General features: G+C 41.1%; 1 protein-coding gene across 9 annotated transcripts in view; it reads left to right on the forward strand.

Annotated features, from left to right (window-relative positions):
• TBC1D2B (TBC1 domain family member 2B) overlaps positions 1-27,873 on the forward strand; it is a 33,313-nt gene extending 5,440 nt beyond the window's left edge. For 3 of the 9 annotated variants that reach the window (XM_065077017.1, XM_065077014.1, XM_065077018.1), the window contains exons 2-13: positions 2,653-2,806; positions 6,472-6,637; positions 8,661-8,818; positions 9,582-9,808; positions 10,715-11,107; positions 12,093-12,203; positions 13,277-13,470; positions 13,960-14,454; positions 15,995-16,112; positions 16,552-16,737; positions 17,875-17,996; positions 20,523-22,105. In XM_065077017.1, the coding sequence (XP_064933089.1) occupies positions 2,653-2,806; positions 6,472-6,637; positions 8,661-8,818; positions 9,582-9,808; positions 10,715-11,107; positions 12,093-12,203; positions 13,277-13,470; positions 13,960-14,454; positions 15,995-16,112; positions 16,552-16,737; positions 17,875-17,996; positions 20,523-20,718 (2,520 nt within the window). In that variant the 3' untranslated portion in view covers positions 20,719-22,105. Of the gene's footprint in view, positions 1-2,652; positions 2,807-6,471; positions 6,638-8,660; positions 8,819-9,581; positions 9,809-10,714; positions 11,108-12,092; positions 12,204-13,276; positions 13,471-13,959; positions 14,455-15,994; positions 16,113-16,551; positions 16,738-17,874; positions 17,997-20,522; positions 22,106-24,479 lie in introns of those variants that run through there. The other 6 variants (XR_010475466.1, XR_010475464.1, XR_010475467.1 and 3 more) reach the window with 6 other exon arrangements.
• Positions 27,874-27,883: the final 10 nt, after the last annotated feature.

Here is a 27,883-nt window from a genome sequence, read left to right on the forward strand (position 1 = left end):
GAAAATATTCTAGGTGTGGTTTTAGAAAAAAAGTCAATTTCAAACAACAAGCTTCAAAGATTAATTTTGTTTAAACAAAACTCAGCAGATTCTCAGGATACTCTTTTGCTTGTAAATTAAATAATTAAGATGCCTACAGAAACTCAGCAGAAACTGTTCAAAGGGAGCGGAAAGGAGAAGCAAGACCGTGTATGGGAAGGGAAGAAGGCAAAGTAATGGGTGGGTGCAGCAGCAGGGTGCTGAGCAATTCTTGGGAGAACTACTTAAATAGGGGAGTGAGAAACTTGTACTGCTTTGCTTTACTCTTACGCTGAAGGATCAGAACGACAAACCGGCCCTATGCGTAACGACGACATCACGTATAAAGTGAGGATGCGGATGTGCTGCTCAGCAGGGAACAAGTGCAACTGGGAATTTAAAAGCAACAAGCAGGAGCAACTCCAACAAAACCAGTCAATGGTTTTTTAAAGACTGTTGGGGAAAGGATAATGGGACAAATTGTGAAAAAGGCTCATGAAGTTGAACTGGTCATGGGCAGAATTTAATTGTAGGTATAACTGAGGTTGCCTCATGCGCTGTGTTGTGGTAGCAAAGAGAACCATGTAAGTCCTGCACCCCGTGCTAGGGGAAACTCTTTGAATTCTTGGTGGCTCCTGCTGGAGCACAGTGGAACACTGCTTTACAGGGCCCGTGGGCAAGTCTGGCTAAAGGGAAGGTGAGCTCTCAGATTTACCAGAAATGAAGACTTGCCACTGGATGAACTCCAAAGGAAATACTTTTGCACTAGAAATAGAAAGGGGGGACATTTACTCTTTGCAAAAAGTGGCTTAAGTCTGCAGACTTCAAGCCTGCTGCTGTGGTCATTCCAAAACTGCCTGTCATAGCTGTGTGGATGGATGTTTCCCAGTGTCCAGTTCTTCGACACTTTCCGAGAAACCTCATAGACACTTCTAAACTATTCTTTTCCCATGTCTATTTTATGAGGGAAGTGTTTTCCTCCAGTTTCCTGTGAGAAGAGGAGAGTAAATATATGAAACTGATTTCCTTTTCAGATTAGAAAGGTCTTTCTTTCCTATCTTTACCAACCGAGAAAAGTGAACCTGCAGTGTCCTCTTGGACCACTCTTTGGTTTATTTCACTAATTGATTTGATTTTTGAATGTTTACTTGATATACGTATGTTATCTCTTCTGTGTGTGATGTACAGATTGGAACTGGAGCAGCAGCTCTGGGAATAATTGCCTGTTTTCTGGCTCATTTCCTCGCACAGTGCTTGGGAGCTGTTTGTCGTAGGGTGTTGTGGATGTGAAAGCTCATGTGGGTACAAAAAGCCGAATTGTAAAATAAAATCCCTCTCTGATTGTTAAACATGAAGATTGCTGAGCCAGAGGGAGCACCCTGGGGAAGCATCGGTTCTTGTTTGCCGTATTGCTTATGCTCTGTCTTGTAATTAGCTGCTCTTGGGGTCAAAACGTGATGGGAAATGGATCATCAGCTTGACTAGACCAAAAGTGTTCTCATCACAAAAATGAAGACAAGTCTGTGTGCTGTTTATGTGCTTTGTGCAGCACTTACTGCAGCTCCTTCATAAGGAAATGTGTGTTGCTGGTTGCTCTTCACTCTTTTACAGCCATGCCCTGCGCAGATACCCTCTGCAGGTGTGATAAACAGAGCACAGAGCTCTTTGAAGTTAAGTTGTCTTTAAAGAGCAGACACGGTCATTTGCCCAATGAGAGTTTTTAGTTGGTAATGCCACCAAGCGCTTTGGGAGAAGGGAGGGAAAAGGCTGGCCAAGAGGTAAGTGCTCTGGGTGCTCACAGCCAAAGGGCGTAGGTGAGCGTCTGTTCACAAGTGTCACCCTTTGGTTCCCAGGCTCACCCTGTTCTAGTGCCAGCTGCTTGTTCTGCACTAGTGGCTGAGTGCGGTCATAAAAATGACTTTTCCAAGAGCAATGTCAGTTACTATCACTTAGTTCCCTGTTGATTACTGTAGATTGTCATTTGCCACACTTGAAATGACTTGTACCGCTGTGATTCTGAAGCTTGAAGATGTTTGAATTCTTGCTCACTTATTGCATGCTCATGTTAATGACTGTAGGTTTGTAGATTAAATATTCACGTAGGTTGGTTTGTTTTAAATTCAACCTTTCTATAGAAGATAGTTAGCTAGTGGGATCATCAAGCAGTACAGTATGTAGATTGAGTCGTTAAAGTAGGAGGCATTACAATGCGTTGTTAATTTGTTGGTTTCTGATGGTAATCAAGGAAGTAGAAAAGAAAATGAGAGTCTTCCTGAGTGTATATGGGACTTTGTTTCCCATAATACAGATCCACAGTTATATATCTAAACAACTCTTTGTGTGTAAAATAAAAGATGCTGCCGTGTTTTCTAATATTTAAGTGTAAAATGGGAGAAAAAAATGCATGTGACTACTTCTAATGGAAAATGGATTTGGCGTGAAGGTCAGGAATGTGTAAATGTGCACAGGATGCACTGAGGACACAGGTGGTTATTTCTTTTAAATCATATTGCTTTTGGGTGGCGATACCTTGCTTGTCGGCTAATTATCCGGATTGGGCTTTTTGAGTTGCATTTGGAATTAGTGCATTCATCCACTACAGACACGCAGTGATGTGTGGGGTTTGTGTTGCAGGCCGCGACCCGTCAGGATATGACGTACTGGCTCCAGGAGCTCCAGCAGAAGAGGTGGGAGTATTGCAACAACCTTGACGCGGCAAAAAGGGACAGCCGGACTTCCCCTACACCAAGTGACTTTTCCAAAGGTCTTGTTGCCAAAGACAATCCTGGTAGGTTGAATATTTGAGTGAAAACAGAACGCATGTTTCTAGTCGCTGTTAGCGAGTTCAAGGCGCGTGGCGCTGGGGTAGCGAACAGTCTTATGAGGTTTATTTTTTGCATCTTGTTATCAGGTGACACTGTGTAAACTTTGCAAGTTATGTAACATAAAGCTAATTTTGAGTGAGATTTCATACTTCTTATGAAATTTGTTGATTTCTTTAAAAACAGATTGTTAGAAATGAGGTAAAATGGAGTAGTCCTATGACTAGGTTTCATTAAGTGGTAAAGTACAGTGTAGGTTACATAAGTTGGCTTTTAGTGGTTGCAATATGTTAAAAGCTTAGCATGTTAAGTATCCTGAGATGTGAACCCCAGTTTTTAATGGGAACAGGTATGTAACAGTCAGACTTGATGATCTTGAGGGTCTCTTCCAACCAAAATTATTCTATGATTCTGTATTTTGTATTCTGAATGACTGTACTTTGTCCCTGAAGAAGTGTGGTCTGGTGGACCTACCTGACTGTGATAAAAGTATTCTGCCTTTTAAAACTGGAAGAGAGTTTGCGCTGATGAAGCTGATAAGTGAAACTCAGTTTCTGTAACGCCTTCAGCCAGGCAAAATGTGATTTTTAGACTAGGGCCAGTTATAAAAATGTATCAGTGTATTATACAAAGTTATTCTGTGTTTTTTACTATGTTGCTCAGGCACTTCTGAATTGTTATATTGCCATATCATTACAGAAGTGGATTCCTTGCTGGTTTCTGTTATCTGTAAATAAGGCTGAGTAAAATCCTGTTCTGTGCCAAATTAGACATCTTAGTAGAGCTCTCTTGGGTTTAAACAGAGCCTTGAGGTTAGACGTATTTCATCAGCAGATTGCATATTTTGTTGACTTTGGTTCATACTGTGTAACCAGAAATGTTAAGCCCTCCTCCTCCCTGCCCCCAGCACAGATCCCAAGCTGCAGAATCGGCCTCTAACCCAGTTCACTGCTTTCGTTTGAGATCGATCTGCTGGCGGCCGCTCGCTCACCCGCAGCTGCCTCGGAGCGTGTGCTTCTGCAGGGGCTCCGCTCCGTGGTTCGGCTGCAGCAGCCCAGCAGCGAGTTGCTACGTAGAGAAATATGCAGCTCTCTGCCTTGGTCTGGCACTGCTGCTGGTCTCACATCTCCTTACGCTGGTGCAGGGACTGCGACTGGCACGAAACCTCTTTTTCTTCACGTTAGTTTTTGCCCAGTGTAGCTTCCCGAAGGGATTTACTGCAGGGACAGCTGAGTGCCGGGATTAGCCCACCAGAATTGTCGGGAAGGCAAATGGGTGTTTTGAGACCACCTTTCTGGCAGCAGAGGATCTGCTTAGCAGGTTCTCAAACCATATGCTGCAAGAATAAGTGTGTTGTTGTGCAAAGATCTAACAGCTTGCAGATGCTGGAAAGGGGAAAAGGATTTTGCTTTTTCAAAGCTTTGCCTTTCCATTTTTAGCCTCTTATTCCCTGCTGTGTAGTCTACCTTTTTGCATTTTGTGGTGTCTATCTGAGCCAGTGCTGAGTTGGTTGAGTTCAAAAGTTAGCCAAAAAACCCAAAAAGGATTTGTGTGGTTGTGTGTGTGTTTGGTTTGGTTTGTTTCGATTGTATCTTCCTGCTAGATTGATGAGTGGAATATATTTACTATGCAATGAGGTGGTTTCCAGAGCTGGTGGAAGCCAGGGAACAAGGCATAGTGGCCAAGAATGGGAAGGCAGAGGAAAGCAGTAGGCAGGGCTGCCCTCTTTTGGCAGCAAAGTGTTGGATCAGGTCAACTATAATAAGCAGCTTGGCCCCAGATCTCTGTTTGTTCTTGTTTCTGCTGCTTCCCCCAGAGCTCAGGTACAACGTGAAGTGAACCTGCTGTCTGTGCAGTCTGTGTAGATACTGTTCCCTCACTCCTGTGTTGCATCAGATCTAGCAGTCGTAATCCAGTCACTTTAGATCATGGATCTGACGTTTTCCTGTCTCTGTCGATTGCTAGGGGTGTGCTGGATCAGCAAGCTGACGTGATTTATTTATTTTTTTATTACTGTTATTAAAACCCAGAGCAAGGCACATCAACATAAAACACACAGGCCGAGCAGACCCGTCCCTTGCAGGGCCAGCCTGCGGTTAAACCGCATTGCTGAGCTGTACCTGCTGTGCAGTGCAGACCTCTGACCATCAGCTGGCTGGTGTAAGCAGGGCATCAGGTACAACGTAGTCCTGTCAAATCCTGCAGCTAGAAGATGAAACAAGCTCTACGTATGAAAGCAGAATGTTAGTATTCCAGCCTGGTTTTGGGTCCCTGTAAGTTTTTGGTGCAGGGTTTTTTTTTGGAGGAGGAGGAGGTGTTTCTATTTTTTTAGTTGAAACCTATTCTGTTATCTTTCTCCTTTTAGACAGTGTGTTGGTTTTCCTCTTTTAGACAGTGAATCTGATGAAAAAAATTAGTTTTTATCTGATGTATCGTGGCTGAATTTTGTTCAACTCAAACAGCCAGGGTCCAGAAGAATCTGGAATTTAGTTTGTCTGATAAGGCACCAAAGAAGTTTCTATCAGCACTATTCATAAAATAAGTCAAGGCAATGTAGTTTGTACTTACATTAGAAGGATGATATACTTCCGTTTCAGATACCATTTTCAAGGGCTTGAGGGATTTGTAGCCTCAATGATCTTTTATATTTGCTATCACAAAATGCTTTGTCTTTGTACTGCTATCTTCAGTATGGGCTAAATAACGTAACCATCTGCTGAGTAATTGGAGGGTGCAGCTTGCTTAAAGATGGTCTCGCTGCTGCTGCCAAGTAAACCTCAGAACAAAGACTGAAAGGCTCACCAGTGATAAAACAGAGTATCGTGATTTCTCAGGGTTTTTCCCTTCCGGCAGTGAATAATTTAAGTCAGAAACCCATCCAGTGTGTTACTTACCAATGTAACTGCTGAATCAAGTCTGAGCATGTTCTCAAAATGTTTTGATCCACTTGAGTACTTTGTGAATGATACAGAGAAGAGTCTGAAAATTACATTTGGGCTTGTTTTTAACTTGCCCTTTCAGGGGTTTTGTAGAAGGCCACCTTATGCTTCTCTATAAAGCTTTTGCTATTCATAGAGTATTCCGTACTCTGCATTTCCTATTCCTGCTGGAGGAGGGGCGAACGGAAACACTGAGGTACCATATATACCACAGGTTCTACAGTGCGTGTCACTTTTAGAATGAAGCACACCCTGAAAGTTGGGTCACAGTATTTTTATGACCCTATTCCTGAGTTCTGATAGACCTGAACTTGTTTCACAAGGTGGTTTTGTGTATTAATATAATTAATCCACTTTAATTTTTGCGTCTTTATAGCTGCTTAAGCTAGGTGAATCAATATCGGCCAATTGAGATTGTAGATCACTCATGAAATAATGTTTCATGAGCATCACGCAGGTCCTGTTATCAGGAGTATGGGGCTGCAGTGAGAGTTCACTGAGGAAAACACTTTACTATTTTTAAAGTTCATTTGAACAGAACATTTTGTAAAGTTATGTTGCAATTTAAAGTAAAAACCTAACTACGTTACTAGCAGACTCAGTAGTATATGACTTTATGTAGCTGCTATTATTTTACTTACTGAAAGTTTTGCCTATTTTTCCTCTCCTTCTCTGTCTTTTTTTTTTAATAGATGTGAGTACCCTCAGTCAAAATGCCTCAGCAGAGAGAGCTAGAAATATTCTAGCTGTGGAGACATCTCCTACAGACCTGGTGGGGGAACAAGCAGCTTCCCAACCTGCACCAGTCCATCCAAGTGCCATCAATTTCTCGCTTAAGCAATGGAGTACCGAAATCAAGTAAGTTGGCGATGTGGGAGAAGGAGTTATCGTAGTTGCTGGCAGAGATCTTTCCTGCTGAAAGATGAAAATTGAAACAATAGAAATCATTCTTAATTTTCTTCTTAAAAAATAAAAAGCACTTTGCGCAGATTTAAAATTAATGTAGTTTGAATTCCTGAGCAAAAATGTGGCAGACCCCTTCTGAACAACAACAAACCCGTATCTTACCCATCGTGCTTAATGAGTTTACTCTTTAGTGTTAATTGCTTTAAGGAGAGCAGCCCTACTGGTTTTCAGCTCTCCTGTGTACGGTTTCTTTCGAAATGGTTCCACGCTTTGCTCTGCCCACACAGTGGAATCTTCTGCGTCTACTCCAAGATCACAAAGCAGTTACAAAGCGGAGGCGTAGCTTTGCTTAACTAGACCACATCCCTCTGAGCTGCGAGTAAAACATTGTTCTTAGGTTTCATCAGCAGTGCTGAGTTAAACAGATTCCTTTTCAAGCTTTCCTGTTAAGCAGAGAGAGCTGAGAGGTTACAAAGTGTTATTGTGGTGTGTCTTGTTGGTTTTTTACTTTATGGCTGGATTAAGAAATATATAGATCCTGTTACTACATGTCTTGTTTAAACTGGTAGTCTCGTATGGTTTCTTGGGTTTGTGCAGCCACTTTGCTTTGATAGAACTTAAATTTAGTCATAATAGAAGGAAAATAACATGAAACAGCTTCTGTTAGGTGAATTCCTATATACTTGAAAGAGTGTTTCTAACTTTTTAAAAATTTGCTCGATTTTTTTTTTTTAAATATTTATTTATTTTATTTTAAATTTTTCCTGAGTTGCATATGATGTGCTTTGGGACAATGTAGCTGGAAGGGCAGCGTCAGGGGAAAGTTCTCCGTGTTGCCTGGTTGGCCTGTGTTAATGTTTTGTTGTAATGGAGCAGAAAGGCAAGAGTGGGGTGGTGGGTTGGGAGGCCCTTTTGGATGGAGGGAAATGTTTCCGGTGGCACTGGCGCAGCAGATATCGTAGCATGATATTCAGGAGTTGGCCTCTCTCTGTATAGCTCTGCTTCTGATGGCTTGGGGTCATCAAATGATCTTGAATGTATAATACGGGTTACTTTCTGATTAAGGTTTGAAGAGTAAGAAGAGAGAATGTGGCTGAGTGAGTGAAAGCGTCTTTGTGGGCCTCCATCTTACACAGACTGTACAAAATGCTGAGATACTACATATATTTCCAACTTCATACCTAAAATATTAAACTGATTCAAATGGATTGATGTAGAATCTCCTTCTGTAGTTGAACTTTACAGTTCTGAGCTACATTAATACTTGTGGACATTAGTGTAGACGTCACCATTTCTGACTGCATGGTGCTTGTGGGGGAAGCTGGGTAGGGCAGTCTCATCCTGCTCGTGAAACGTACTGTTCTTCTGTAGAGTTATCTGTCTGGACTGTAGACATTGCCTCTGAAATGGCCTTGCAGACGACTGGCAACGTTCCACCGTAGGAAAGGAGAGCTGCTCAGGAGTCTGTCGTCAGCCGTTCAGCTACAGCAGGTCTCTGGGATGAGCCCAAGTTTGACATTAATCCAGAACACGAAACTATAACACACATGCGTGTTGACTGCATGCAGTTGTGTTTAATGCTTGGCAGCTGTCCTAAAATTCCAAGCTACAATAACTGATCAATAAAGAGATGCTGCTTCTAAGTCTTAATTTTGTTTTGTTTGGTTGGTTTTTTCCCCACTGCCAAAACAAGGATAAAGCACACACAAGACCATAGTGGTCTCCTGGGTATCAATATCCTGTTAAAGCCAAATAATTATTTAGTTCTTGAAGCATAACACTATTGATAGCGGGTTGCTGTTTAGTAGGATATGCTTTATTTTCTTTGAGCTTTTATTTGGTGTTGGTTTTGTCTGTGTTGTAGCTGAGTTGTAGTTTGCACTGTTTCAACTGCAGTGGTTGTCTTGAAATCCCTGTATAAAAAGAATGCAAAATGGAGACATCTTTGTCACTTCTCCTGATGTCTTTTTCACAGAAATTCAATGTCCTCTTTAAGAAAAGGAAATAATGAAAACCGCAAAAGCATATTTTATACCACCGAAGAGTGGGAATTGCTGGACCCAACCCCAAAAGACTTGGAGGACTCGATGGCCCTGGAAGAGAAGAGAAAACCCGTGGCAGAAGGAAGTAAAGGTACAAGCGGGAGGAGGAAAGGGCAGCATACGCCTTACCTTCTTTACTATAGTGTACTGTGCTGTGGGGTTCTCCAGGAAATAAGTGAAAACTTAGATTTTCTTCGTAAACCACATCTAGAGCTCTGTAAATGATTTTTTAAAAAAATGTCTTCTTTACAATGTGTTTGGCATCCCCTGCCATTCAGATAAAATAGAATCAGCTTGAAGCCGCCTTGTCCACTGTTCTGGGTCCCTTCAGCACGTTGCCAGTATTTTACAGCTCCTCAAGAGCACTTCAGCTGCCATCCAACTGAGTAATCTGTTAGAAAACATCCTTCTCCCCGAAAACACTCCCGTGGTTATAGAGGTGGTGGTGAAACCTTACACTGAATGCCTCTTACAAGAGCAGTACGCTGTGATATCAGTGATGGTTTTGCTCTGATCACTTCTGAGCTCTTAATTGTTTGAAGCAAAGTTGACTTTGCTGTAGTTAGGGGTACCTTTTATATTCTGTAATGTAAAGTTCTCTTCTTGTCTTATTGCACAAGTATTAAATTATGAGCTAAATCATTTTTCTGGGAGGGCAGGAGACTTTGAGCTGGACACTCTTCCCACCAAAGGAAGCGACTCGGAAAATGAGGCCTGTTTAACACTATTGTATTGGGCTGTTTAAATGCTGCTTAGAATTTAATTTTAATGACCATATTTTTCAAAGGAAATCTGAATGTTTTGAAACACCCTTTTACTGAGTGAACTGAGCTAGAAGAAATTGTTTTATGCAGGACTGGCTAGTTCAGCTTTTCCGTTCGATTTTGGCCGCATCCCACACAAAACAAGGCGCCCGTTAAAAGACATGATTGGATCAAGCAAACACCGGAACAGCAGCGACTCTTCTCCGACTGAGTGGTATTCTGGTAACGGCAACAAACTGGTCTCGGAGCTGCAGCTGAAGTATCAAAGCCAGCAAGAAGAGCTGGAAAAGCTAAAGAAAGATCTTTTGAGCCAAAAGGTAATTAAGCCTTCCGGCAAAGTGCGCAAAAATCCAACGGATCTGGCAGGTGATAGTGAGTTTACCCTTTGTGGCCATCTAACTGCATGAAGAGCTGGTTGGTTGTTAGAAAATAATGGTGCTGAATGAACCTTTGTTTACAAAAAGTCCTCAAACAAGAAGGACCAAGTTTTACGTCTGTTGAAGATTAGATCTCTGAGCAAAACTTCCATCCGCACAGTGTTCATTAGCTTGGTGTCTATCAGCAAAGATACTTGACCTTGTTTAGTGTGGAGGAGTGGAAGATGAAAATGGAGGCATTGTTAGATGGATTCGTTTTCAAATAAAGTTCTAGTTCAGAACCTTGATGTCTTTCTTGCAAAGACCACAGGAACTCCTTTTCTCTCTTGTGACAAGTCAGTTCATTACTTGGCCGATTCCAAAGACTTCCTTTTCAGCAAAGCAGTGTGTATTTTTTTTCTCCTTTAATTTTGTTTGCATCTGTTAGTTAAGAGAGCTACTAGTTATCTTTCTCTTTTCCATTCTGTGACGTTCACCTCTTAATTTTTTTTGGCCTAAGTCCTCTTCGTATTTTTCTTCTTACAATAGGGCTTCTTACAGGTGACCCTTTTCTAGCCTTCAAGTAACTGCTGAGCCACAGCTGTCAGCTACTCTTCCCAAACCTGTTGTAGCTTTTCTAGGCAGGATCCTTAGCTCAGTGAAGTGTTTAATCCATCCTTCTAGGCCAGTCACTGTAAGGTGCCGGCCTGCTAGAACTCGTGTCATACATTTCCTTTTTTCCTTAAAACACCACTTTGAAATCTTTTATAAACTGATTGAGATGCAAAACCCATTCTAAAGCTTTCTTTTGCTTGAAGTTATAAAACTAAAAAGCTCCATTACAATATATTGTTTTTGATTTCTCAGGAACTTGTGCGACTTCTGCAGCAAACAGTCCGGTCTTCCCAATATGATAAATATTTTGCAAGCCGCCTTTGTGAAGGGGTTCCCAAAGACAAATTAGAGCTGTTGCACCAAAAAGATGACCAGATTTTGGGTCTCAACAACCAGCTTGAAAAGTTAAATCTGGAAAAAGATAGTCTCCAGCAGGAAGTAAAGAACCTGAAACGTAAAGTTGGAGAACTCAATGAGCAGCTGGGTATGTTGATGGAAACTATTCAAGCTAAAGATGAAGTGATCATGAAACTCTCGCATCAGCTCAGCGAATCTGAGGACAATACATCCTCTCAAAGTGGAGCAGTAAATTCTTCCACGGCCACCTGTATTAATAAGGAGCTACAGGAACTGGACAGACTGAAAGTAAGAGCAATGTCTCTGTCTTGGTGGATGGGGGAATCTCTGCTGCCTGTAAAAACTCCTCTCTGGTCTGCTACACTGCTTGAGGAGATCACTGCAGCAGTTTTCCAAGCGCCTCCTCCGCTGGGGCTTTCTCTGCTTGGAAACTACACTTGGAACTGTTGTGTGGCAATCTAAACAGGACTTGGGTATCTTGAGCTGCTCTGTACATCTATAGTATAAATTTTCTTTAAATATCAAAAGTGAGGAAACAAAGAGCATATGGAATGGCAAGGAGAAGGTGTATAAAAACCTGTTTTATTAATGCTGCTCCAGATATTATCAATGCTTTTCTTTTCTCTAACCTACCTCAGTGAACGTGTGATGAGTTTTTAATGGAGTTGCTGAAGTTACCCACTTTGCTCTAAACATGCTTTCTTGCCTTTGGATGAATTAATTAACATTCCAAGGGATTTGGAATACAAATCAGTCATTTAAAATATGTATAAATGTTCATTTTTTTTTCCCTTAATGTGAGCATGGGAAGCTTTAGGAAATAGAATTGAAACTAGAAATCCATGGTGTTGGCAGAAAGCAGATCAAAGCCTGTAGGTGATGTGGAGCGGGGGAGTATTGTGATTGTTGGGACAGCACCAACATTCCCTTGTCCCACAAACTCAGGTTTCCCAGATAATATGTGTAGCCTGGAGCTGAGGGGAGTAGGCGAAGAAGCTTATTGCTGAGGCTTTGTATTTTTCTATGGGGACAGACATCAAACCGGTGCTTTAAACCAGGACTGGTGAGGGTAACCAAAACCCAAGGGGCGCGTGCCCCCGCTGTGTGTACTGCCTGGGGTGTGCTTCTGGCACAGCACCCTGACCGCTCTGCTTGCGTTCTCCTCCGCCTTTCTCTTCTCTTTGGTGGTACAACCTGTGGGGCTTCTCTGGCTGTTTGTGAGGTATTTTTATTAAACATCCAGTTTGTGTTTGTTTGGTTTTTTTATCAACAGGACAATCTTCAGGGTTATAAGACCCAGAATAAATTTTTAAATAAGGAGATTTTGGAGCTTTCTGCCCTACGAAGAAATGCAGAAGCGAGAGAGAGAGAATGGCAGGCAAAGGTCAGACTAACGCGGCCTGTTCTTATTTTGGAAATGTCTAAAGCAGTTTTCAAAAATTCAGTTGTAAATCTACTCGGGAATGTAACTGTGGAGTGGAAATGAAATTACTTAAACATGATAGCTTAAAAAAACCCCAAAAAATCCCCCCCAGTTGAGTCCTTACAGTCTAATCTTTCTGAATGGATTCTTGAAATAAGTAATTGACTTCAAACTCATGTTAACCAGTGGACCTTTTTCATGAGTTATGACCAGAGGCCAGTGTCTTTCTGGAAACGTTGTTTCCTCAGAATCGGGGCTGTAATTTTGTTGAAGTGTGCAAAAGACAGGCCGTGTGGGGGTTTGCTGTGCCACTGAGCAGAGCGTTCTCCTTCTGAGCGTGAGGGAGGTGAATGGAACTTTGAAGTGTGTTTCTGTATAAATGAACTGCAGTGTAGAGAAGTTGTGGGTAAATAAAGAAGATTTCCATTGCCTGGCTTATGAAAACACGCACACATCCGTAGCTAAAGTAAGATACCTGCTACGTTTTGTTAGGATTTGCTTTCAGTTTTGTGGAAACAATGCACACAGTGGCCAGGTCTCAGTGCTCTATTTTCAGCATGGAGCTGTGTGTTTACAATTCCTACATGCTACTACCTAACTCATATCTTTAAAATTCCATTTAAGTTCTTTTTCTTCAAACATGGATAGACTAAAGATGTTACTTTAAAAGCACACAATGGTTGAGTTGCCTTTTGTACAATGTAAAGCTTGCTCAGATTTTCCATATGTGGTAGAAAGTCTCTGCTCTACTATTCTGCCTTAAAATACTTATGTGAAAAGCCACAGGTTTCTGAAGTTTCTATCCCAAGAACTTCATATACAGAATTTTACAGTAGTGTAATAAAATGTGTATATATTTTTTATTTTCCATATGTAAGTGTTGCTTTATGTTTTTTGGAAAATGGAAAGTAAAGCTGACTGTTCTTGCAGCTTTCTAAGCAACATAAACTAGTAGAATAATAATGAATGATAATTTGAAAGAAGTATAATACGAAGTAAGTTTCTGAAGACGTATTATATATTGTTTTCTGCAGTATACAAGCTTGGAGGCCAAACTGTGTCAGATAGAAAGTAAATACTTGATCTTGCTTCAAGAAATGAAAACTCCTGTTTGTTCTGAGGAGCAGAGTCCTGCTCGCGAGGTCATCACACAGTTACTGGAGGATGCCTTGAAAGCAGAAACCAGTGAACAACCAGAACAAGCGTTTTTCAAACCACACCTTGTCAGGTAACTTGGTCCTTGCTCAGTGGGCCTGGTTCTAACACTAGAAAACACACTGGGGATATATTTGCAGGATTTGGGGGTTTTTATGTATTTCCCTTCATGAATAACAGTACCAGCAAGCATCCTTTTGGCTGTATAAATACATTTATTATTTTATTTGAGACACAATATACAACTTAGACTCAAATGTTGCCATGTAGCTGCTGAAGGTGAGCTACTGAAGAGGTGGGTTCATTTGAGATTGGCCGTGATCTTAAATACATTGCTTAATCTGTGTAATAATATATATCGGACTATGGCCACAAAGGCTTTTGTATAGGGGTTATAAAAATAATTGTTCAATAAAGGATATACTTGTTTAAATAGTAATTGTTAAAACTTGGGGAATGGCTTGAGGGGTATTTGAAGTAACTATAGGATGGGAACTTGAGAGTTTCGGGGCTACTGAACACATTTCTAAAAGCATTTATTCTTTTTTCCCTCCCATTTCAGTGAATATGATATATATGGTTTTCAGACAGTCCCAGAGGATGATGATGAGGAGAAACTAGTAGCAAAATCACGAGCGTTGGACTTGAGATCGCTTTCTCTCAGTGAAAATCGAGAGATCTCCGCAGGGGTAAAATGGGAGAACTATCTTGCGAGCACAATGAATAGAGAGATGATACGCTGTGTAGAACTAAAGAATCTTATTCGGTCTGGAATTCCACATGAACATCGTTCCAAGATCTGGAAATGGTGCATCAATCTCCATGTTAAGAAGTTCAAGGACAGCACCGTTCCTGGGTACTTCCAAACCTTGCTCCAAAATGCTCTGGAAAAACAAAATCCTGCATCTAAACAAATTGAGTTAGATCTCTTGAGAACTTTGCCAAACAACAAACATTATTCCTCACCGACATCTGATGGAATCCAGAAGCTGCGAAATGTGCTGCTGGCGTTTTCCTGGAGAAATCCTGATATAGGATATTGCCAAGGGCTCAACAGGTGAGATTTTGCAAATCTGGAGTTATAACTATACAGTGAAACACTTAACGAGCCTTTCAAATCACATGTATAGCAACACGCTTTTGGACACCCATATGGGTTTTAAGTTCATAATTTATAATGTTTAAATAAATAACTATTACATTTTTTAAAAAACAGAAGACTTGTAAAATCAGCTTGGCAAAAGAACTGGAACTGGGATTAACTCATAAGAAATGAGCTACTTCAATGTAGTTTTATGTTGTCTTCCTGTCAGTTGTAGGGGATCTTTTTGCTTTTGCGTGCAAGAATTTGTTAGGAGTTTGGGCTTTTTTTAAGCAAACAGAAATAAGCGTTTGAAAGCTTTTTGTACTGTTAAGGCCACAAATCTCAGCATTTCCCTTGGGACGTCTTCAGTCAGAATGCCAGTAATCTATTTAAGGATGATTCTCGTGTTGCCAAGCCAAGAAAAACTTGAAGTCGTTGCAGTTGGCGTTTGCCAAAATGGTTTTGGCACTTTGAGATCTGTAGTAAAAGAAGATGTTCTCTGGAGAGGGTCTGTTAGTCTGACACCCTCCTCGTCCCCATGATATGATACTATAGATATCAATTTGTGTGCTAATACAGGTCCTAGAATAGGGTAAGAGACTTTGGAACTAGAGCAGCTTTATCCTTTGAAACTGCACTGAAGAAGTAGTAGAATAGGGGCAGTGAATGATCTACTAGAGAGATGGTGGTGATAGTAGTAGAGGTAGTGAGTAATGTAGTAAGAAGTAGTGTTCTTTTTCTGGGTATTCCTCACGAGAGGTTACGTTGTGCAGGTAAATGGGAGGTTTTGCAGCACATCACGTCACAAGCCACGCGTGACGCACAGGGCTCTTGCCGTGGCTCTGGTGACCAGGAGGTGGTAGAAAGGTTTGAGGTAACCTTTCATATTCTAACAGTTATCAACAACAAAAAGTTATTATCTGATTTTTTTCTTTAATCACACTGGTTAGAAACAGGCAAAACCAGGAATGCTGCAGTTGCTCAGTCTTTGTTTTCTCTACTTTAAGAAACTCTTAGAATGGGTTTGGTCCTTGAAAAATGTTGAGGCTTTTTCTTTTCCCAAAATGTCCTTGTATTTATCTTAATGGACACAAAGTAAAATTGCTAGAAAGAGGTTTTCTAAACTTAAATCAGTTTTGTGTGAAATGCGAGAACCATCTTTTCTTTCTCCTCTTTAATAAAAGAGAGACAAAAGTCTAGGAATCAGAGTAGTACATTTAGGACTTGGAATCTTCTAATTATTTTGCCTTAGTTCCTGGAAAAATGGCTTCTAGCAAACCACTTTGCTTTTGCCTTTATCTGTTTTCTTATTTAACTGAATAAAAATACTTGGCGTGGCTGAGAAGACATCTCATTACCCCATCTTAAACTTCATTAACAGTTTTGCTGTTCAGTGCTCTCCTGTTAAAACATTTGTCTCCAGTGAACAGAAACAGAGGCTTTATTATAATTGTTCTTAATACACGTTGTGATACTATAACAATATTTTTGTCCAAATAAACCCTATTTTCAGATTGGTAGCGATTGCACTTCTGTACTTGGAACAGGAAGATGCTTTCTGGTGTCTAGTGACAATAGTGGAAGTTTTCATGCCTCGTGATTATTATACTAAGACTCTGCTAGGATCTCAGGTACGTGCTCTGGTCCTGTAAACTACAGCTACTCAAAAACTTTGCCCTAAAACTCTCTGATAGGACTTTTTGGGGGATGTGTGGAGTTATCAGAGCTGAGTTCCAGACACCAGGGCCCTTGTTTGGACAAGAACTCAGAGTATAACACTGAAATAACCGTTCAGTGACCTGCGTGGAGCTCTAGCCCTTAACCCCTCTCCTGGTCATTAGCATCACAATATTGACAGGAGCCCTGTGAACCTGACGTGGGGCAGCATGCGTTCGGGTGGCCATGGGTGTTTTGGGTGGATCTAGCTTACAAATGTTCGCTAGACAGCCCTGGATTTTGTGGTTAACTCTCGAAAAACCTGCACTCGCAGATTGGTAACGGCCCTACTTTGAGCCACGTGTGTGTTGGAAAATATAGGAGCAATAACGTCATATTTGTCATCTCTTTTAGGTTGATCAGCGAGTATTCAAGGATTTAATGAGCGAGAAGCTTCCACGACTGCACGCTCATTTTGAACAATACAAAGTTGACTATACGCTTATAACTTTCAACTGGTTTCTCGTGGTGTTTGTGGACAGTGTGGTCAGCGACATCCTTTTTAAAATCTGGGACTCCTTCCTGTACGAGGGACCAAAGGTGAACTGAACGAGCTAAGTTTTTTCAGTTGTTGCCTAGTAACAAAATACGGTAGTCTTTTGGAGTCCAGGGTGGCGGTAGATTGTTTAACAAGAACCGTCCGTTAAAACCGCTAGTAGGAAAAAAGGGGAGGAAATGTGTAAATAACCAGTCAAAACATTTTCCACTTTATCTGTGCAAGTTACAAGCTTGAGTTACATGGAAGGATTCTAAAGGTGATGTATTTTCCTTTCCCCAACCACCTTTGTTTGTTACCTTTGAAAAATAAAGCTATTGGCAGTGCTGTGGAGGCAGAAGTTGGAAGTACTGAGAGGTGTAAAAATGAGCTGTAACCAAGTGTTGATGTTTATTTAGTGTTTCTCTGCAGCAACTCTTTCTTTTATTTGTGCAGACATTTAAAGTACAGCCGACAAACAATGGCTATCTGGGCTCTTATCTCATAAAGCAGATGTTGTAGGCAATTGGAGAGAACAGGAGAGTTATAAGTAGACAAAAACTGTGTGTTTGTTAGATTTCTTGTTGGCCTCGTCTTGCGCATTCTAACACACAGTGGTATTTTGGTTGTGTGTTCATTCAAATCAGTGTTTATGCATCATGGTATTTTGTGAAGGCAGCCAGCAAAACTGGCAAAGTTCACAAATTAGGCCTGTTCAGAATGAAGTGAAATAATAACACTTCTTCCAGCTCCTGCCTAAGTTGATTGGCAAACTGGTATCAAATTCCTTCAGCATCGGTGCCCAAATGTGTTGGGAAAATTCAAGGTGTTGGAAAACAACCTGTTTAAAAAGTAAAAATTGTACCTCTGAAGTGACCGTAAAGGCATTCAACAGGGTCAGCATTCTCTGTGCTACAACTGCATTCGCAACTGCAAACTTCAAATTTTTATGTTATAAACCCAGTATTTTATTCTGGATAGAACTGCAGGACGCTGTCTTGGTTACAGGCCACAACACAAGTTTTTTGCAACTTTTGGAACAGTGGGGCAGGGCAGGGAGGGGAGATAGAGCGAGGTGTGATTAGATCGCTCAAACACAGCCTGCAGGAAGAGTAACGCTTTTCCTTTGAGTTTTTAATAGATAATAATGAGAATCAGTGCATCCTGTTCTTAGAAAGAACCAACCATTGTGTGTCTTCCAGGTAATATTCCGATTTGCCCTGGCGCTTTTTAAATACAAAGAAGAAGAAATCTTAAAACTGCAAGATTCGATGTCCATTTTCAAGTACCTTCGGTATTTCACACGCACTATACTTGATGCCAGGTGAGTAACTCAAACTTGTGTGTGATTGAAAGGCTTGCAGTGGGGCATGGAGAAGTCTCTTGTGGTTCTTTTTGTTTTGTTTTTATCTAGATCTTAATTTAGACATAAAGCAACCAGAGGTGAAAATAACTAGTAAGATGTCTCATGAGTAGTTTTATCTGGTGGAGACAAAAGCACAAAGCTCTAAATTTTTAGACACGATAGAGATGGCTTTGCCAGGCTGGTCTTGCACTTGTATCGCAGTAGCAACACTTAAGAATTTCAACCATAGGTGAAGTCTCCCCCTGCATGTGGATACAGCTTCAACTGTAAAATGTCTTATGATTAATACTTGAACCACTACGTGTTTTTATTTAAAACATGAGCGGTGACCCAACTAGGTTTGGATCTCTTGTGCGTCATTAATGCATAGGCTAGTGCCAACGTAACTCCACCTGATTTTAAGATATACTGAATCATAGAAGATAATCTTCTCAGTCTTTGCATAGGAATTGCAATTTGTACATTAGGGTCCATTGTTTTTAGGCTCCTAGTTTCCAGACTCTGTAGAGCAGCAGATTAATCTTAAAAAGAAAAGTCATATCAGGATTGGGTTAATGTCTGAAAATGTTTTGCACAGATATTGCAACTCACTGATTTAGAATTTAATGCAAAAATCATATACTGGAATCAGAGGTGTTTGTTTTTACCATGATAAATTCCATATGAATTTAGGCTTATATTTTGGCTACGACTGCAAGGGCTATTTATTACTTTTACTTCCAGTGTTACAGTTTTGACTGGAGAGAAGTTAAAACAGAATAATCCTAACTCGGTGCTTTAGAAGGATTGCTAGGACTGATACAGGGAGAATGTTTTTCACCTGACTTAAATGGTAAAAGTCTTGATAACAGATGTTGCTTCCTCTGCTGAAACCTCTTCAAAAACTCTCGAGGTTTTTTGCTCTTACCTAGTCTGAACCAAGTTTTGATATTTAATCAGAGCTGCAGGTTTGGCCTACCCTTTGGCCTACCCTTCCAATTATGTGAAGGAGATTAGGGCCTGGCTCTCCTGTCTAAACCCTCTGGTGCTGGAATAACCTATTTTAAAGATTTCTAATATTGCTGGAAAATATCTTGTCTTGGTGCTAACCAAATGAGCTAATCTGGTGTCTTTGGCAGATGGTGAGGTGAGTTCAGGTGAGGCCAGAATTCAGAGCATCAGTGATATTTACAACACAAACCACTCTGCTGGTCTGTCAGTCTGTTTTCTCGGGGACTATCCATTTGCCTGCTAGAACTGACAAGGTGGGATTCCGACCACTTGATTTCTTATTAGACCATTTTTGTACAAGTTTGACAGCATCACAATTTAAACAGTACAAAAGCATGTGGAATGATGTCTTTACTGATATGGACAAAAAGTCGTCTTGTTGCAGAGGAAGAAATCAGAAATATTATTTTTATAGAATTCCTGGACATCCTGAATGGGTTAGAAAGTGATTTCACACAGAATTTCTAAGTTTAAGCACTCTAGTAGAGAAAAGTCTGTACAGCCATGTGCATAATTATACTTGAGGGTATAGGATGTCAGAGTTAGGTTTTTCTACAGTGACAACTGTGTTCCATAGCACGTTGTGCACAGGTAGAGAAGGTGTTGGAATACGTTCTGTTTATAAATAGTAGGAAATCGTTCTTGTTCACAAAAAATATGAACTTAGGGATATCTTGGCCGTAAATTATCTGTCCAAATAAACCTTCTTAATATTTGGGTTCATCTGATAACTGAACAAGGTTAAATTCCTGTTCCCCCTTTTTGCTTATTAAATAATGAGATACTTTTTAGGTGTAGATAAACAGTAATGATGTAGTTAACTCCGTCTTTGGACTAATTAGGCAGAGCAGTTATTAGTTTTGCCGTGACCGAATGATATTATGATGCAGCATGGCTGAGAGGGTAATGGGTACTCAGGTGGTGCTTTGCTGTGTGACCTGATGAGCTTGAGTTGGCACCAGCTCAGAGTCCTCTGTGCTCCAGCCAGCAGAATCCCACAGCTTTCTCACTGTATCATAAAGTTGGGCTTATATTTTGTATTATCCTTGTCTGTATTTGTATTATCCCAGGCTCTATCTGGTCTCTTACACCACCTCATTAGCTTGGATAGCTTCCTGAGATTGCAGGTGTTTCATTGAGTTATATGAGGGAAGTTATCCAATACATAATCGAGTACTGGCTGTACCAAGTACTCAGTTGAGCCCATGAAGCTCTGATAAGCCAAGCTTACATCTTCTGTTCAGTCTTGTCAAGGCTGTAATTGCTGTAGCATTTATAGAGTTTGCACGTGGCTTTGCAAACTGTCGAGCATTTGGTAACAGTTTCTCACGTGAAATAACTTTAAAAGTGAGTGCTTTCTAGAACTTCCTCACAGTACTTATAGCTTCTGAGACTTGTTGGGTATGCGAAGCACACCAGAGATATCAGCCATATTCTAAGTATTGAAAACACCAAATACAAATGAGTGTCTTGTACCATTGTGTCATCTTACAGGAAACTGACTGGGATTGCTTTTGGAGACCTGAATCCTTTTCCATTACGTCAGATCAGGAACCGCAGGACTTACCACCTGGAGAAAGTGCGCCTTGAACTAACTGAACTAGAAGCCATTCGTGAGGATTTCCTGCGTGAACGAGAGACGTGTGTAGAAAAAAGAGACCTTATTAGTGATGATGAGGAGGATAGTTGAAACTGCTCAACATAAACTTTTCTTTGGGATCGTGACCAAAGTGAGTTAATCTCCAAAACACTTTATGAATCCTGTCAAACAGAATGTAAACTAGTTGCCTTTGGAAATATGCGGGACAGATTTCCAAACCCCAGCACTTTCAGAAATATTGCTTTGCATGGAGGCCAAACACTTCTGTTTACATTGAAGTTCATGGAGTTGTATGTAGAGCACTTAAACTCTCAGTTTAGTCAACCAGCTGAATTGCCAGTTGTTTTCCTGCGGCGCACTCTTAGTGCCTGTATGTGAAACAGCAGTAAGAAACGTCCATGCTCTGTTTACTACATTCGTTGCCATTCCGTGGGGTTTTTTTAAATGTAATCCTCTTTTTTTGTAGTGCAGGTTCAGTGTGGGAGGACATTATTTTTTGTTTTCAGGCTGGTTCAATATATGGCTTTCATCATGTTGTCCTTGACTAGACTAGCTAGAAAACTACGAAATGAAGCACAGGAAGAAATTTCACATTCCTTTGTCTTTTCCTGAAGTGACATGAAATGGATCATCAAACAGAACACTTGAATATATGTACTTAAAGGTAAAATAAGTCCCTGTTTGTGACTGAATGTTCAGTGTATACTGAAACAGCGATATCAAACTCCATTTATGCTTTTCAGGGCAGCTGTGTTGATAAAGATTCTCATTAATGCAGAGAGGTTTATAGGTCAAATTCTGTTTAGCTGATTTTATTGCTATTCACTTTTTTGATTGCAATGTCTCAAAAAGCCACAACCAAAACTCAGCTGTTATGGAAGAAGAATGGAACTTGCCGCAGGAGTACCATGGTTTAGTAATTAGCCGTCTATCTGTTGAAGGTGCATTTTTTTTTTAATGTTTCTTCCTATATAGGTCTTACAATATGATGAAGTCACTCTTTTTGCATGAATGTATGACTGTTGTACAATAGTGGTAGAGCTAGGATTCCTAAAACAAATATTTATCACTCAAAGGAGCCTGAAGGCTGCAGCATGCACCCAGAAATTCAAGGTCCTTTTTCCAGCAGACAAATGCAATATTCTCTTCACCCGTGCAGCTTTGCCGCACGTGCTGCGTGCCCGTCCTACAGCACAGCTGTGCGGAAGCATTTGGGGTGTTCAGCTGTCATGTTTCTGACCACAGCAGTGTGACTGGAGGCCATTGGTTCTCCTTTGGTGACTCCCAGTGCTCTGAAATGGCTCTGAGGACAAGGAGGGCTCCCGTGTTCCTGCGCTGTTCTCTGGACTTTTGCAGTGTTCTTTCTTGGGCTGTTGGACTGCCTGAGGTCTTGTGTCTGGGTGCGTCATGGTAAAACCAGCATTCAGATACTAGGCAGCAAATCACTTGGCTCAGGGGAAGAGGTTAATTAGCAAAACACCCCAAAACTAGTGGTTGAGAATGGTCAAGTGCATCAGGCTTCTACTTTGTGTTCTTTTGGTTTTCTGAGAAGAATTTGGACTTCTTTGTCAGGTGTACTCATGGAATTGTTTTGGAAAACTGAAGTGCATGCAGGGACAAATCCTGCTTCTGTTTCACAGCACTTTTTTTGAGAATGTATTTTGTAACCTTCTCTAAATAAGCATATTATCAGTCAGTTTATCTGGAAGGGAAATATTTAATCAGTGGTGAACATTGTAACTTACTGGCCTGCTTTTGATAGAAAACGTGTGCTTCTTGTATGACGTACAATTTTTAATTCGCCAAGAAATCCTTGCCAATGAGGGACACATGCTATGATCATCTTCATTTGTGTGTCATTTGTCTTCTAAAATGTCCCCTACCTTGTTTATTGTGAGCAGCAGTTTGGGTTGGTTTTTATTCCCCAGTTACTCTTGGTTGTGTACTTGAGTTTATTAGGCAGGTTTTTCATATTATTGCATGTACTGTATTCTTTTTTTACTTACAATCAGTGTTTGAATATAAAAATGGGACCAGGTTCTAATTTTCCAGTTATGCTGTCTTGGTTTTGAAAGAGCTGGTCTCTAAATCAATCCGTATTGTCTGCTTTTTTGTTTTGGTTTTTTTTAGTCTTGTTTTCAAGTGTTAAATGAAATCTTTCTAAGCTGAAGATCTTCCTTTCAGTGGCAACGGTTGAAATGGTAAGGTGAAGAGTTTTGAAGAATCTTCCTGCCCTATTCCTAAACGTCTGTAGTTGCTGGGGTTTGAGTCTTCACAATGAACCAGTCCTGTGACTTAGGAGATGTTTTCAAACTGATTTCATGGAAGTCTTTAGGCTGTGAAGATAAAACTAACTCCATGGCAACTGTTGAGGAAGTTCTCTAGTGGACAGACGTGACTTGCAGTGTTACAGGACCATTTCTTTTTTACAGTTGTGCTGATGGTTGTGTGAGTGTTGCTGTTTCTTCATGGAAGTTGTTACACAATTGTACAGTAAAACTAAGTAGCTCTGTTTCCTACGCCACTATGTGAATCTAATACATGAATGTGAGGAAGCGCATTGAAATCATGTTGTCTCTGGGTGTTTTGTTAGCTTGCAAATATGAAATGAGCTGATGCTGTTATACTCAAGTTCCCAGTGAGCTCTTGGCTTCGTTTGGTTAAGCATCATTACTGATGCCTTCATTAAAAGGTCAAAAAATTGCAGAGGTGTCCAACCTCTGGCCACTAGAAGTCTACGTAGAACAAAAGTGAGCTGCATGTCGCAGGAAACAACAGCAGGGGAAGCTTCTCTTGCTGTTGCAAGTCTCTTTGGGTGACTGTTAGTTTTCTAGTGGTGCTTGATTTGCTAACTTTGAAGAGTAGTAACTAATTAGAGACATGCAAGATACACAAGCAGAATTTAAAGCTGACGAATCCCAGTGAAAATACAGGGTGACTTGGTGGCCTGCAAAAGCTGAACTGCATGGGTACCAAGTGTTTGCCTTTAGAGGTAAAGTCCCGAACCAGTGCATGAGGATTTAAGATTCGTGCAAACCACTGAGTAGGAACTTGACCTGTTAATGCAAATACAGGCTACTAAGACTGTCTTTTGAACTTCAAGATCATGCACATATGTGCAAAGAGTTCCTTATGCATGGTTCCCTGTATATGTGATGGAAGCCAAACCACTACGTTGCATCTTGCAGAACGTTCCTCTGTCTTCATACACACAAGCATGGCTTTCCAGTGAAACTTCTGGTTACTTGTTTAAAATGTTCCATTATCTTCTCTCAAATAGGTAAAAAAATTGGTGCACTACACCTCTAGCTATTAAAACTGCACAGTATTTCAGCTTTACCTGTGCATGTGTACAGGCAGTGTTATCATCCAGTGTTATCAGATTGTAAGGTGGTGGGTTTTGGTTTGTTTGTTCGGTTGGTTTTTTATCAGCTGTGTAATCAATAGAAAAGATTTTTTTGTTGCCCTTTGGGTGTCTTCTGTGCGAGATTTTCCCCTTGCACTCAGCCTTTGTAAACATGGTCAGATATTTTAGCAGAAAGGGAAAGATTTGTTTTCTTCCTTAAGACATCAGGAATGAATGAGTGGTCTCAAATTTGCCACAGTTCAGTCACGTTCTGTCGTGCTTCACTGAGAAATGGGAAATTAATCAATTTATTTCATTAAATAAATGTAGCTGTTTAAGTGAATATTCCCTTAAGTGCCATGTTAGAAATCAGCAATACGCGGTACGAGAAATTTGAATCACAAAACGTAAGTGATGTTATTTTCATAAAGATTGTAAAGAAAAAAATAAATTGTTTATTCCTTTACAGCTTGCTATGGTGGTTCTTTTTTTCTTTTTATAACAGATGGAAATAACTGCAGGTGCCATCAGAACAAGCCAGTAATAAAGCTGGTGGTTTTGTCTGATAATGTGATGTGAGAGAGTCTCTGTAGAAGAACATATTTGCACATTTGGCTTTGAAGCATGAAGATGTGAACTATAGACATGCTGCATGCAGGTGATGCTAACTGGGTAAACTTGTCAGTGGTGTCCTTAGTTTATGACTTCCCAAGAAATGTGTATTTGTATGATATCTCCTGACACCAAAAGCCTCTTTAGAGGCTGGGCGCTGATGTTCTGCTAAAGCCTGTAGTAGCCAAGTGCATAATTGCAGCTGCTTTGAAAATTTAACCAAGTACTGAATTAATTTGGAAATCTAGCCTCAATGTCTGCCTCTCACATAAGACTTTGGCATTTTGGAGTTAGCTTAATTCCCTCTATCAAGTATGTCAGCAATTTCAGATATAAAACTAAACAGCTAAATGTTTGAGAGGGAGGAAAAATAAGAGTTGGGAGATCACTTAAATCGCCTGTCCAAGCAGATCTTTCCCAGTAGAGGTGAACAGTGCACAGTTCTTGTCCTCTGGCTCTGGCACAGGGTGACAAGCTGTTCAGAGTGGCACAGCTAGAAATCTGTTCAAAGGGGCTGCGGAACAGGATCAAGAGCAGCAATTAGAGGCCTAAGGAACTCCTGTCCTGTATGCTGAAAAGTTAAGTCAAAGGAGTAAACAGAAAATTCTGGGAAGGGAGTACATAGGGAGCAATGTCCTCGTGTAGACACTTGGCATGTTCAGCTCGAGTGGGTTGTGCTGCCCCAGCAGCTGCTGGGGCCTCTCAAAGAACAGCTGAGGCTCCCGTTTCCTCCTTGGGACTGGGCTCAAGGCATCTCGGTGGAATCGCAACAAGGGTGCGAGTGTGGCTCTTGTGTTTAGCTGACTTACACTGTTAAATATCTTATTCCTAAGAAATACGTTAACTTAAAAAGGATAAACACAGCTCTCCTGCACTGAACTGAGACCAGATACCTGCAGAGCCTCACTCTCTGTGCCGGGTGCCTCAGAGAGAGAGAAAACTCACCCAAGTCTGCTGGTATTACAATATATCAGGTGTTCATTCCATGGGATTTTCAGAAATGCTAAACATAGCTTCCTTATCTGCAGCTCCTTGACCTCACTGGAAGCAGAATCCATGTAGTGCTGAAGCTTTAAGAATTCCCACACATGAAGTGCATTCACTAAGATAATGCAAAGGAAGGGTGTGCTCTGCCTTGGAAATTTCCCCCTGGAAAAGAAGGTAAAAGGTTCAATCACAAGGCAGTTAGTAGAGCGGTATTTTCCTCATGATCCTAAGCTGTAGAACCGTGCTTCTCTAGAGTTATACCCACCTACAATGCCAGCCTTTCAGAGGATTAGACTAGAAAGCAAAACTCAGGACTATGTAGTGAATGTGATATTAAAAAAACAAGTAGTTATTTAATGAAAGCTTACCCACTTGCTCTCCACCCTAAATTAGTTTGGGGTGTTGTAAAGAGAAGTAATTAAAACATTCAGCACTAGAATATACCTCAGAAAATGAGTTTGACTTTGGCCTTCGTTAAGATACTCGTAGCCTTGAGTGGCTGCATCCTGGCCATGTTTCACATGAGGTGAACCTTTGTGTGCACAACAGTTACGTTTCTGCAGTGAGCTGCCACGAAGCCTTCAGGTGTGAGCCGATGAGCTGACTCGGTGATGTCTTCTGGCACTGTGATTTGTGATTAAACTGTGAAATGAGCAATTTGCCTGGTTTTAAAAATGCAGGTGGTATTTTTGTGGTATCTAGGCCTGAGACTCCCGCTTTGGAACATAAGGTATGGGCTTCCTTCTTTATCGCTTCCTAAAGGAGACTGGTAAATGCATGGCCAACAGATGCTGCAGTGTTTGCTTGTGCCGCCTGCTTCAAATGCTACTCGGCTTTGAGTTTTCCTTTCCATTCATATCTTGTATGCACTTAAAGGCTTTTGCCCTGATTGCTAAAGCTCTTAAAAAGAAGTCTGAGTTAGTGTTTTAAGGGTCAATAACTGAAGAAGCATGTAAGAGTAACTTTTTATTTATGCAGAACCTGTATTTTGGCTTGCAGACCGTGTGGGCATGGCCAGGGGTGAGATTCAATGTACCCTTGCTCTCCTTGGAGACCTTGCATGGCTGGCCAGCAGATATTAAATTCAAATAGGGGTTTTTCAGTGCCTCGGGGGGCTTGTCCTGATTTGAAAAAGCACTTGTGCCCTTTCCGAGCAAACCATGCTGTTTTGTCCCCTTCCTTGCAGGTAGGAGGAAACAGAAGAGATGACCTTCCTCATGTGCCTTTTCCTCTGGGAATTCTGTAGGATAGCAGTGAGTTTTCATGTGATCATGTCACATTAAAGGTGAGGAATGAAATATCTGTATTTCCCTTTGAAAGGCTTCTGAATTCTTCCAATACCCTTTGAAACCTTTACTATTGATCCCCATTCCTGTTCTCCATATCAGATGCAGCCACTTTCCTTGTGGAATTGGGAGAGCAGGGTGAAACTCCCCAGGCAGGTGAGCAGGGGCACAGGTCAGTCCTCTTGGCTTGTAACAAATCCGAAGCAGAGTTTCTGTGATAATAGAAAGCGTTGCCTTTAGGCACTTGCCTAGTATAAAAATATTTTTAAACGTATCTATCTTTGCAGCTTACTGCAGTGGAAACGGCCTGCATATTTATGTATGATAATTTGCCATAGCTTTGCATTATCTTAACCACATAGGGAATTGGAAGTGAAGATGACCTGGCATTTACATTTGATTTTGAAGGTGTGAACAATACCACATCATTCCTCATTAATAAAGGCTGGCTATTAACTTGCCCAGAAGAAACTTAGGGAGACCACACAATATTTATTGCAATTACTGTTTGCTGCCCACAGACAACACGTTCATCTACAAATCGTGGTGTCGAAGCTCGGTCAGGCAGCCGTTGCCTTTGTCCGTGTGGCCTTCCTGAAACTTTCTGTTCTCATTGCAGAGTAACTCTGCTTGTCTGCTGATGAAATGCAGCTAAACAGCGAACAAACATGTGAGGACAGAGCTTGTTTTAGAGGTGTGGGGCCTTTTGACTTCTGGAATAAAGAATGGATTTGTATCACTGTGTAGGACTGCTGCTGAAAGTTGGGACAGTGTCAGCTCTTTACTAAACTTTGGACTCTCCAGCAGGAGAGGCCGATGCCTGGCAAGCGACCCATGTGGGTTCATGAGCGATGCCCAGGTGAACCCCTGGTCCCGTCTGGCTGCAGAAGAAGCCCCACTACACTGCATTTGTTTCCTGCGTGCTCGCCAGAGGCAGCCGGTGTTCATCCCTCCATCCCGTGAGCCAGAGCGCACAGGCACAAACCCGGACACAATGGCAAGTGTGGATTTTTGTGCAGTCCCC

This window comes from Columba livia, chromosome 11 (genome assembly GCF_036013475.1).
Source record: "Columba livia isolate bColLiv1 breed racing homer chromosome 11, bColLiv1.pat.W.v2, whole genome shotgun sequence".
Classification (NCBI taxonomy): Eukaryota; Metazoa; Chordata; class Aves; order Columbiformes; family Columbidae; genus Columba; species Columba livia.